Source organism: Artibeus jamaicensis, unplaced genomic scaffold (assembly GCF_021234435.1).
Source record: "Artibeus jamaicensis isolate MK-2021 breed Jamaican fruit bat unplaced genomic scaffold, CSHL_Jam_final contig_1311, whole genome shotgun sequence".
Lineage (NCBI taxonomy): Eukaryota > Metazoa > Chordata > Mammalia > Chiroptera > Phyllostomidae > Artibeus > Artibeus jamaicensis.
Genome location: NW_026521258.1, coordinates 14,019 through 26,048, shown reverse-complemented (window position 1 = coordinate 26,048; position 12,030 = coordinate 14,019). Strand labels below are relative to the sequence as shown.

The 12,030-nt window shown below is 55.5% G+C and overlaps 2 protein-coding genes across 2 annotated transcripts; both read right to left on the bottom strand.

The window, feature by feature from the left end:
* Positions 1-3,269: 3,269 nt before the first annotated feature.
* On the bottom strand, positions 3,270-6,029 carry LOC119056412 (26S proteasome non-ATPase regulatory subunit 10-like). The gene has a single exon (XM_037154826.2). The coding sequence runs from the start codon at positions 4,838-4,840 to the stop codon at positions 4,337-4,339; it is 504 nt and encodes a 167-aa protein (XP_037010721.2). The 5' UTR covers positions 4,841-6,029; the 3' UTR covers positions 3,270-4,336.
* Positions 6,030-7,444: 1,415 nt separating this feature from the next.
* LOC119058998 (BOLA class I histocompatibility antigen, alpha chain BL3-7-like) lies at positions 7,445-10,595 on the bottom strand. Its single transcript, XM_053667166.1, has 8 exons — positions 10,487-10,595; positions 10,048-10,332; positions 9,585-9,860; positions 8,744-9,019; positions 8,553-8,660; positions 8,097-8,129; positions 7,911-7,958; positions 7,445-7,761 (listed from the first exon to the last, which is right to left on the bottom strand). Exons 1-8 carry the CDS (start codon positions 10,557-10,559, stop codon positions 7,757-7,759), a joined length of 1,104 nt encoding a protein of 367 aa, XP_053523141.1. The 5' UTR covers positions 10,560-10,595; the 3' UTR covers positions 7,445-7,756.
* Between the last annotated feature and the right edge of the window lie 1,435 nt (positions 10,596-12,030).

The following is a 12,030-nucleotide window of genomic DNA, read 5'->3' as shown; positions in this document are numbered from 1 at the left end:
TTATTCTTGTGTGAATGGAATTACTTTCTTAATTTTCATTTTGTATTGTTCATTGCTAAGTGTAGCGAAATACAACTGAACAACTGATTTTTGTATATTGATCTTGTATCTTCCAACTTTGCTGAACTTGTTTATTCTACTAATTAAACTAGTAGTTCTATTAAGTTTTGTTTTCCATTTTGTTCACTGGTTTCTTCATAATACATCATAGCCACTTTGCTCTTCTGCTCATTCATGGACATCTATTTTGTTATTTAAAAAAATTCTACAGAACTTGTTCAGTAACTTGATATCTTCTCTTTGAAACTTTTTTTTTTTTATTGATTTGAGAGACAGAAAGAGAGAGGGAGATGGGGGTAGAGAGAAACATTGATTTGTTGTTCCACTTATTTATGCATTTATTAAATGATTTATTCAAAAGATTCTATTTATCCTTAAATAAATAAAGATAAATATAGGAGAAGAGCGGGAGAAAGAGAGGAGCATCAATGTGTGGTTGCCTCTTGTGCACCCACTACTGGGGACCTGGCCCAAGACCCAGGGAGGTGCCCTGACTGGGAATTGACCTGGCGACCCTTTGGTTCTAAGGCCGGCACTCAATCCACTGAGCTACACCAGCCAGGGCTCATTGAATAATTCTTGTATGTGCCCTGACTGTGGTATCTCACTGTGGTTTTGAATTGCATTATTCTAATGATTAGTGATGTTGAGCATGTTCTTATGTGCTTACTAGTTATTTGTATACCCTCTTTGGGGAAATATCTATTCAAGTCCTTTGCCCATTTTCGAATGTGTTTATTTTGTTGTTGCTAAATTTTATCTTATTTTTAAAAATATTTTATTTATTTATTTTTAGAGAAAGGGGAAAGGAGGAAGACAGAGAGAGAGAGAGAAACATCAATGTGTGTCTGCCTCTCACTTGCTTCTTACTGGGGACCTGGCCCACAACCCAGGCAAGTGTCCTGACTGGGAATTGAACTGGCAACCCTTTGGTTCTTAGGCTGGCACTCAATCTACTGAGCCACACCAGCCAGGGCTGTTGTTGAATTTTAGAAGTTCTCTATATATTTTGCATATTAAGCCCTAATTGTAATGGGGTACAGAGTGGGGGCTGCCCTGCAAATAGCAGAGGTATCCCCCACAACCTTTGATTGGAGGAAGGGGGAAGTGGTAGATACAGCATTTAAGATCCTTGCATAACAATGGCAAGTTCAGAGCCATGCCTTTCCTGAAGGAAAGAGGACTGCCTCCCTCAGGTGTACATGACTTTAAGAGCATATAGTGACTTCAGCTTCTAACCAGGGGAGGTAGATGCCAGCCTTAGATGCCCGTGTGTCACTGGGAACCCTTGCTCTGACTAAAGATGGCAGCCCCCAAAAGGTAAAAGTTTGGGGTAACCGGCAAAAATGGCAGACACTAACACACCATAGGAGGGGCCAGATATGAGGTCACATGAGCAGTTCTGGGCTGAGCTTCTAAAAGAGGGAGGGCTAAAAGAGAAGGGGCATCTACCATGAGGTTTGGAGTGTGTAGGTGAGAGTCACCAGAGGAGAAGAGGTCTGGAGGGGAGAGACACCTGAGGAAGAGCGTCCCACGAGGTCTGGAGTAAGAAGGAGGGGCCTGCTGGGAAGCCTGCCTGGAGAAGATGGCAGCAGAGCCGATGGAGCTGCGGGCCTGCCTAACCAAGTGTGGACTCGTGGGAGATGCTCGGAGCGGAACTGTGACTGGGAACGCTGACTTGCAGACTTCTGCTTCTGTGCAGGATGTGCAGACAAGCCACTCTCTGGGGACTGTGCCTCCCTGGATCCCACCAGGACCTAGTGTAACATGGCACATGTTTTCCCAACCACTGTGTGGAGGCCGAGAACAGCGTACCCCAGATCCTGAAGGAGAGATCTGCCTCGAGGGGATGTCGACTCCAAAACCCACAGGCACACATTCCAGGGGGGTGGGGGTCTGTCTGCAAGACCAGCTTAAGGGCAGAAAAGAATATGGGGGACTTCCTGGCACGGTTTTGGCTTGTAGACTTTTGGGGAGTAGGGGAAGTGTTGGGTCTCGTGGGTGAAGAGGGTTCTGAGTTGGAGTGCTCTCAGCCCCTCTGAGGTTGGAACTCTGTTAATAAAAACCTGTTTCCTTCAACACTGATTGTTGGGTTATGTGTCAAGGTGCCATGTGGCTGAGCCCCTGTTTGCTGGGTTAAATTACCAGGTAAATGATTTGCAAATATTTTTTCCTATTTAGTGGATTGTCTTTTTACTTTGTGAATAGTGATGCACAAAAATGTGAATTTTCAGCCCTGGCTGGTGTAGCTCAATGGACTGAGTGCAGTCCTGGGAACCAGAGGATTGTTCTTCAATTCCCAATCAGGGCACATGCTTGGGTTGCAGGCCAGTTCCCAGCAGGGGATGAACTACAGGCAACCATACATTGATGTTTCTCTCCCTCCCTCTCTCCCTCCCCTCTAAAGATAAATAAATAAAATCTTAAAAAAATGTAAATTTTCATGAAGTCTAATTTGTTTGGTTTTCCTTTGTTATCTGTGCCTTAGTTGTCGTATCCAAGACATCACGGCCAAACCTAATGCTGTGGAAACTTTGTCTGTGGGTGAAAAAAGGGGCCACACACTAACCTGAAAAGCTCAGGGGAGGCCTGTGTGGCTGCCTTGCAAACTCAGAGACCTAAAGTGACCACAAACGGTGATGTGAAATTCAAACTTACTAACTAAAAGCAGTTAATGGCAGGTAGTCACATCCTAGGCTAGGATCTTCCCTGACAAAATCAAATAACATACTTTTGGAATGTCTGGGTAATTTCTGTGTTCCAGACCCCTCAAAGCAACGTTACCCCAGATACCACACCAGAGCACCAAAGCAGAGACCACAAATTCCCTCACTATTTTTATAATAGTGTTAATTTTTGACTACTAACTATCCTGTACCCATCTGTGTAAAATAAGCATGTGTTGTCCTGGCTGGTGTGGCTCAGGGCCATCCGACTGCGGGGCCCTGGGTCCTACCTCAGGGGAGTCAGTGGGGTGAGCGGTGACATCTGTGCCCTGCAGCAGGGCAGCGGGGCCTGTGTGGGACCCGACCCAGGCTGGGCTGTGGGCGGTTCCTGGCTGAGCAGCCTCTGATCTGTTCTGTGACTTTCTCCAAAATGGCATTAGAACCCACTACACTGCTTTATATCTAAATTAGAAAAACTTAGGATTCCATTGTTCACTCCAAGAAATACACCTGGGGAACAGTTTTCACTCAGATTTTATTATGCTGACCTGGGGCTGCCTCCTAAACCTTCCACCTGACTCTACCCCGTGGTAGAGAGAACAACTGTGACACCCAACATCATGTCTCATTAATGACAATATATGTCCTCCCTTTTTTTTTCTCTCAACATTTTATTTTTTTAGTTTCTGAAATACAAATCTAAGTACATTTTTGTAAATAGCATGTTAACAAGATTTATATTCTTTTTAATACAGGATGACAATATAGGTACTTCAAAACTTCCTTTTTAAAAACAACACTTTTTTATGGAGGGAAATAGCACATTAAAAAGTTACATGGGCACATAAGCTATAATTTGTCACTATTTTAGTGGCTTTGAATGACAACCTTGGGAGAACAGGCCTTCCAACTGAAAATATAGTCCTCTAAAATATATAAGTATTCCTCCTATAACAAAAATAAATTAAACATAGTGTTGAAAACACAGAAATATTTGGTGTAGGCCTGAGTGAGTTTGAAAAATGAGTTAGGATGTGTTTCAATTGTACAGAAGAAACATTCTAGAATCCACTTAAAAACATTTGGCAGAACAACTGGCCAGAGGCTATGGGGTTGTTCTGCCTCAAAGAAGGACACAGGGTACATGGGAGAGTAATGAAGTCTCACAATAACCACAGAATTACATATTCAAAATTAACCAACATTCTATATTCAACAGTAGTAGAACAATCTCAACATTATTCAATGCTTGGAAAGCAAATTGTAAGCTTGGAAGAAACATCTCAGCAGAAACAATAGCCAAAGTGTTTATAATACTTTGAAGGTGAAAAAACCTTCATATTAGTAGATGATGTCTTATGCACAAGTACATTTGTTTCCAGGACACTGAAGACAACCACAAAACATATGAAGTAAAAATAAATCCAAGCTCCTTAACCTTCCACCATTCCCTTGAGTGCTAAACCCAGACCACCTTTGGCCACTTGCAGGGGTGTCTTTTCTTCTTTATTCTCAATGTAAATACTTGCTCCCTGGGACACCAGCAGTTTTGCTTCTTCCACTCTCTCTTCATCACAGGCTAAGTGTAGAGGAGTGTTACCCTCAGTGTCTTAGATGTTTTTGGATGCTTTGTAGTACAGAAGGATATGAATCATCTTTAAGTTACCCTTGGGTGCAGCCCGGTGCATTGCTGTAGCCTCATAATGGTCCTTAGCATCTGGATTAGCTCTGCCTTCCAGTAACATGACAGCAATCTCATGCCTGTTTTTGGAAGCTGTATAATGTAGGGGGGTACAGCCATTCTGATTAACAGCATTTACTTGAGCACCTCTTCCCAGAAGGGCTTTTACAATCTCATTCCGGCCAGCAGAAGCAGCAATGTGAAGAGGAGACCAACCAGCATCATCTTTATCATTCACTGGCACTCCAAGTTGCAGCAAGAATTCAACAATCTCTGTATGTCCAGCTGAGCATGCCCAATGCAATGCAGTTCTGCTGTCCTGGTTGGTTCTAGTAGCCAGGGATTTATCAGCCAGGATCTCCTTTTTCAACTCGTCCAGCTTCCCGCTGTAGGCCAGATTGCAGACCATTAGGTTAGACACAAACCCTTCCATTTCGCTTTCCCAGAATCTCGATGCCACAAGCGTCCTCCCTTTTCTTTATGAGGAAAAAAACCCCACTAAATGTGCATTGAAGACCCCTCCCCACCCTGACCTCCGACACTGACCTCAGTGGTCCCACCCTGGCTGATCCCCAGGATGGCTCGTGGGGCTGCTTACAAACCCCAGGTCTCTACAAACCCCAGGTCCCTCCCAGACCCGAGTCTCAGGGGATTAGGCCCCAGGCCAGGGTCACTCCTGTGACAAGCCCTGCAGGACAGGCTGACACACAGCCCTGTGGGATCCTGGTCTGGGTTCCTGCTGCTAAATGTGCGACCTGAGGACCAGCAGCAGCCGCACCAGCATTGTTATAAATCCAGAATCCCACTCTCTGCTCCAGACTTCCTGAGTCTTAACAAAGTGTGCAGGTAATTTGTGGGCACAAGAAAGTCTGGGACTCGGTGCTCAACAGCCTTCTAGACACAGAGACGACTGTGCAGGCGGCTCTGGTGTGCGGTCCACTCAGATCACTCAGCACTGGGACCCTGGTTCAGTCCTTCTCCTTCGTCTTCTGTAGCTGTCACCCCCTTGGTGACCTGGCCCATGCTCACGGCTTTCAGTAGCATTTGTGTGTGTGGCCTCCCAAGTCTATCTGTGCAGCCCACACATCTCCCCATCTCCAGACTCAGCGGTCCAACCACCAATCAGACGACTCCCTGGGATCTCACACACGTCTCAGCTCCACATTCTCTGGCAATGAACGGCTGTGACGTCCCCTCAAATCTGCTGCTTCCAGAGTCTCCCCATCTCTGCTGACACAACTTCTTCTCTCTGCTTGTGTCCTCTGAGATGTTTGGTGACCTGGACTCCTCTCCCTCGTACCCCACATTAAACATTAGGAAGGCCGTCAGGGCCCCCTCAGAAGGTTTCCAGGGTCCCCCCACACCCACTATTCCCAACACTCACCCCGGGAAGCATCTCCATCCTGGAGCCCGGCACAGACCCCTCCTGCGTCCACACTGCCTCCCTCACCTCCCAAGTCTGCTCTCAGCACAGCAGCCACTGGGACCCATTGAAGGGGACATCAGGACATGTCCCCCTCCTGCTCCACTCTGTCCCCTGACCCCTGCCTCACTGAGAGCACAGTTGTGCCCTTCCAACGTCCTCCAGGCCCACGTGGCCTGGCCGTGCCTCTGTCTCATCTCCATCACTCCCCACCCCATTCCCACACTGACCCCACCCCTCCTCCTTCTTCCCAGACTCCAGACACCCCACTGTCCCCGGGGTATTTGCACTGAGGGTCCCCTGCCTGGACAGGACTTCCTCCAGACATCCTGGTGGGTGATGCCTCCTGTCCTTCAAATCTTCCCTCAAGGCCACCTCCCCAGTGAGGCCCACACTGACCACCCAAATAAAATACCCACGTTCCCTGTCCCCACAGCCCACACTGGGGACAACTGTCCCCTCCATATCTTCCCAGACCACTTACCCTCCCACAGACACCGCCCTGTGTGCTGTGCTCACACCCTGTCTCCCCACACAGCACAGGCCCCACGAGGCTGACAGTGATCCTGATTGTGCCTCTGTGATGTCCCCACAGGCAAAACCAGTGCCACACATCTGTCACGCAGCCACCACTGGTCATTAATGGTCAGGGCAGGGCACCTCCCTATGCTGCAGGCAGTGTCTGTATTCACGTGGCCTCAATCACAGCTGCTCTGTGGCAGCTATGGCCCCACGTGCACCCAAAACCCACATCGATGCCCCGCACTTTCCCCACAGAGCGGCTCCCCCAAATCCACCCCAGACCCCCCTCTGTGCATCCCAGAGTGGGCACCGCAGCCAGCACTGGACTGAAGGGCAGGGGGAGGGCGGGCGAGCAGAGCGGAATTCCAATGGGGAATTATCTTAGATGGGAAATTGTGGATGTCAGCTCTGCTCAGTCCAGAACCCAGTTTCTCTGAGAGTTTAGGAAGAGATGAAAGAGTGGCCAAGCCCTAGAGGGAAGAGCAGGATGAATCTGACAAGTCATCTTTCCGCACCACAGACTCCTGTGTGCAAGGACCCCTGGGCCTGGTGGGGACAGTGACAAGCAAACACCTCTGCTCCTGACATGCAGGGGACACCCAGAGAAGAGTGAGACCAGGACTCCTAACAGGACAAACGCAGTCGTGTTGCTCTGCAGAAATGAACACGCAACAAATAAAGACCCAGAAGATGGGGCTGAGGGTCCGACCCAGGCCTGAGCCTCGGCTGACCCGGCCACACACGGCCCTCGCTGCCCACCGTCCTGGAGACGGGCTTCACTGGGACAGTTTACGAGGCCTGGGTGATGCTGGGTTCCTGTGATCACAGGTCCTGCTGGGACAAGGTTCCACTGAAGGGACAAGAACAAATGGGCAGAGGACGACCCAGTCGGAGAAGGACCACATCAAAGCCCACGATGCACTGAGCACCGACCAGGCACAGCCTGACCATGCTCAGTCCTCACAGCTTCCCCCGTCCCCACCACAGCAAACACATGGGTTCTTCTCAAACACATGGAAACTTCTCAATGAGTCCACTTATTTCCAAATATAGTATCTTCAGCTTCTTAATTAACACATCAACCACTCAGGGCAAGCATTGAGAAAATAAATTTCCAGCCAGAGCCTCATTTCAATGAAGGAGTGAGAAGCTGCAGCTCAGGCACCAGGAAGCACAGACAGGGCTGGGGGGCCGGGCCCTCTGCTGGAGCAGGGACAGGTGGGGAGGGGGCTGGTGGGCGGGGTGGGCCCGCCTCCCCCTCCCAGTGAAGCTGATGGGAACACAGACATTCGGGTGCCAGTTGCAGAAGCAGAAGTGAGATGTCCCTGAAGTGACAAACAGGGGCTGGCAGGTGTGGGTGTGTGAGGAACCTTCAGTCACTCATTCCCCGACAGGGCAGCTGTCTCACGCTGGACAAGAAAATAATCGTGAACAAATGTCCATCAGTGGCTGTAGGTGGTGACATTGTCCAACAGCCCACCTTGTGCTGTTCCCACAGAGTCCCTCCATTGCCCAGACTCATGCCCTCCACCCAACCCTCCCCCTGTCAGGGCCTCACCTTTACAAGCTGTGAGAGACACATCAGAGCCCTGGTCACTGTCACTGCCTGGGTGGCACAAAACAGGATGTGGTCAGAGCCCCAGGACAGGAGACTAAAGGAGGAACTATTAGGGGAGGGGGAGGTCCCCCGTGGGCTGCTGTCTGGACTGACACAGGGTCTCAGGGGTCCCCCCTCCACACTCACTGGCAGCCTGAGCGTAGCTCCTTCCTTTTCCACCTGCGGGAAGAAAACGTCCTGTGAGACACCAGGGAGGAGGCAGGGCCCTGAGGCCCCAAGGGAAGTCCTGGTGCTGGACCCCAGGGAAGTTTCCAGAACTCTGACTACAGACCCAGGGCAGGATCCGGAAACCTGAGGGAGGTTCACGTGCAGGGACTGGACCGACCACCCTCCTGCAGGTCTGTCCTCGGCAGGGACCCTCCCCTTGGACCTGTGACTCTTGGGAGCCAGGTCCCCATCACCAGAATCATCAGGGTGACAAATCTGTCCTTTATCTCACACGTGCCTTCCTAACCAGTCACTGTAGCAAGTAGGGCCCCAGACTGGCAAGCACAGGAGTGAAGACGATGCTTCCCTTTGATGAAGGGGGTCTCCTGGGCTTGAGACCCCGGGAGGGACAAATCACACCCCACCCGTCCCTACCTGAGCGCCTCCTCCTCCACATCACAGCTGCAGCCACAGCTCCAAGCAGGACCAGGCCACAGAGGACGCCCACAATGATGATGATGGTGCTGGTCTCAGGAGGAGGCTCTGCAAAGGGACAGGAAGGTGAAGGCCCTGCTCCCCCGGGTCCCGCCCCGACCCCGCTGAAGTCCCCGGAGGCCCCTCCTCACCCCATCGCAGTGTCAGGGGCTCCCGCAGCCCCTCGTGCTGCACGTGGCACGTGTATCTCTGCTCCTCCCCGGGAGGCACCACCAGGGCCGCCCACGTCTGGAAGGTCCCGTCCCCCGAGGGCCTGGTCTCCACCAGCTCCGTGTCCTGGGTCTGGTCCTGCCCGTCCCGCCGCCAGGTCAGGGCGATGTCCGCAGGGTAGAAGCCCCGCGCCCAGCACCTCAGGGTGGCCTCCCGCTCAGAGGTGGGGTGGCGGGTCACTTGTGCCTCTGGGGGGTCTGAGGACAAGGGTCGGAAAGTCGGGCACTTCCCACGGCCGCGGGGCAGTCCCGCAGCGCTCCCGTGGCCGTCCCGAGACTGGACAGGACGGGCGGGGGGTGCAAACGGGAGACCCAGCCTGGAAGGCACCTGGGGGATGCCCTGGTGTGTAGAACGTTCTAGAACCAGAGGGACTCAGCCCAGGTGCAGGCCGGTCTGAGGGAGAAAAGCGTTTCTGGTCCAGACGCGGGGGGTGGGCACGTGGCTGCGGGGAGCGGGGGTCGCACCGAGACCCGCGGGTGCGGGGCGGGATCGGGCCTGAGAGACGAGGTCCCCACGGGCCGGGGCGCCGCCGGGGTCAGAGGAGCCGCTGACCGGTCATCTCGGGGCGCGTCCCCTCGGTCCCCGGGGAGGCTGCCCCCCGAGCGTCCCTGAGAGAAGGCGGGTCGCCCTCCGGTCCCGGGTCGGAAAGTCCGGGCGGACTCGGCCTCCCGACCACGCAGAGGCGGTTCTGACCCGGGTCCCGCGTCCCGTCTCCCCGTCGGAGCCCAGCCCGAGGGCGGGGGCGCCCCGCGAGCCCGGTACCTGCGCGCTGCAGCGCCGCCTCCCCGCGCTCCAGGTACCGCAGGAGCGACTCCCTGCACGGGCCGTGCACGTAGGTTCCGTATCGCTCCGCCGCACCGGCCGCCTCCCACTTGCGCTTCGTGTTCAGAGCCGCCGCGTCGGCCGCGGTCCAGGAGCGCAGGTCCTCGTTCAGGGCGATGTAGTCGGCGCCGTCGTAGGCGAACTGGTAGTACCCGCGGAGGACGGTCCCGTCCGGCCCCAGGTCGCAGCCGTACATCTCCTGGAGGGTGTGAGACCCTGACCCCGCCCCGCGGTCAGCCCCGCCCGCCGACCCGCCCCCACCCGCGGGGATCGAACCGAAACCGAAACCGAAAAACCGAACCCGAGTCCCGCGGGCTCCTCCCGGGGTGAAGCTCGGACGCCGACACTGGGGCGACCCCGCCCGTCCGCGGGGTGGGGGTCGTGCCCGGCCCCGCGCGCTCACCGTGGTCGCTCTGGTTGTAGTAGCCGCGCAGGTTGTTCAGGTTCACTCGGTAAAACTGTGCGGCTTCCTTGCAGATCCGCGTGTTCCGGTCCCAGTACTGCGGGTCCACCTCCTCCACCCACGGACCCTCCATCCACGGCGCCCGCGGCTCCATCCTCGGGTTCGCGGCGTCGCTGTCGAACCGCACGAACTCGGTGCCGTCCACGTAGCCGACGGCGAAGAAGCGGGGCTCCCCGCCGCCGGGCCGGGACACGCCGGTGTGGAAATACCTCAGGGAGTGCGGGCCTGCGGGCGGGGCGCGGTGAGACCGGGGACCCTCCGCCCGGGTCCGCGGTCGCGGGGACGGAAACGGGGACCGGGGGCGGGATCCCGGGTCCGGTCCGGGGCGGTGGGGTCGCTCCTCCCCGCAGAGGCCGCCCCCTCCCGACCCCGCGCTCACCCGCCCGGGCCCCGGTCAGCGCCAGCGCCCCCGAGAGCAGCAGCAGGAGGCTCGGGGACCGCATGACCCGCATCCTCGGGGTTTGAGAGAAAACTGCGTCCGGGCGGCTCCGGGGAGACTTATAACCGGGGAGCGGCGGCGGCGCTGATTGGTTCCTCCAGACGCCGGCCACCAATGAGAGAGGCACCGGGGGCCGCGTCACGAGTATCCGGGAAAAAGGCCACCGGACAGGTTGGGAGACGCAGAAGTGAAACCCGGAGGCCGGGAGTCCCCAGCGCGGAGCTTCCCCGCCCAGACTCCGCCCTCGGGCCGAGACCCCGAGCGCCGGGCCGGGCACCTGGGCACCTGGGACCCGATCCCTCCTCCTGCTCTGAGAGCCCGTTGTCGCACCGCGTCCCCGACTCCGGGCCCGAGTCTGTCCGGGGAAACCAGGGAGCGACCCCCAGGCCGGGCCCCTTTCCTCCTCTCCGTCCCCGGAGCCCCTCTCCCGGGAACGGACTCCGCCTTTCCGGAGCTCGGGCCGCTCTGCTTCTAGGGTTTATGTGACCTGACTGCCCACCCAGATAATGTGGGGGAGTCTCCCTGTCCCACGGTCCGTAACCTCAATGACGTCACCCAGGTCCCTTTGCCAGGTGAGGAAAGCTGTCACAGGCTCCAAGGACCGGGCTGGCTGTCTCTGGGGACACTGTTCAGCCTTCCATACCTGATGGTGCTGACTGTCACCGAGGGTCAAGGAGGCAGCGCTCTGGGAGGGTGACAGTGGGCCAGGAGCTAAAAGAAACGGGGGAGTGGCCTGGGGTCCGCAGGGAATCCCTCTGATGAGGTAGTGGGGGCTCCAGTCTGATGGCAGATTGGGGGTGCTAGGGAGAGGGAGGGAAATGGGTCAAACCAGTGGAGGAGCCGGGACCCTGCCCCCTCCAAGCCCATGGCACCAGGTCACAGGGAGGGGGGACACCCATGGGAGGACTTCAGAGGAAGCCATGGCCTCAGGGAGACTCGGGCTCCTGGGGAGGGCTGCCCAGGTTCTGGTCCTGGGCTGAGCACTTTGGGGGTGTGCAGTGGGCAGGTTTCAGGGGTCGGGGAGGAGGGGGTGTGCCAGGGGACAGAGTGGGGGCTGCAGAGCCTGTGGAGATGAGGTGCAGGATGTTTGGGGACCAGGGGTGACTGAGACAGGGACAAGGACAGATGAGTTTGGTCCTGGTGGCTTCAGGGTGGATGGTGGTGAGTGAGTGAGGGGGTGGGGGGAGCAGGGGTTGGGCTCCCCCTGGGGTCTGTGGGTGGGGATGAGGAGGTTGGGGTGGGGGTCTCAGTCCCAGTCCTGACCCCTGACTGTGGGGTGGAGGGTCAGGGGGAGAGGCGGGGTCTTGGAGGACGTGCATGAGTTCGCTCTGAACCCTGAGAGAGGGGACTGTGCTCACTCCAGGTCTCAGTGCGACGGCTGCTGTTGGAGGTGTGACCTCTGGGGCATCAGGTGTGGCCCTGGCACCGGGCCCCTCCCCTGTCCTGCTGAGGGGACAGAAGGTCCAGGGCAGCTGAGGTCCTCG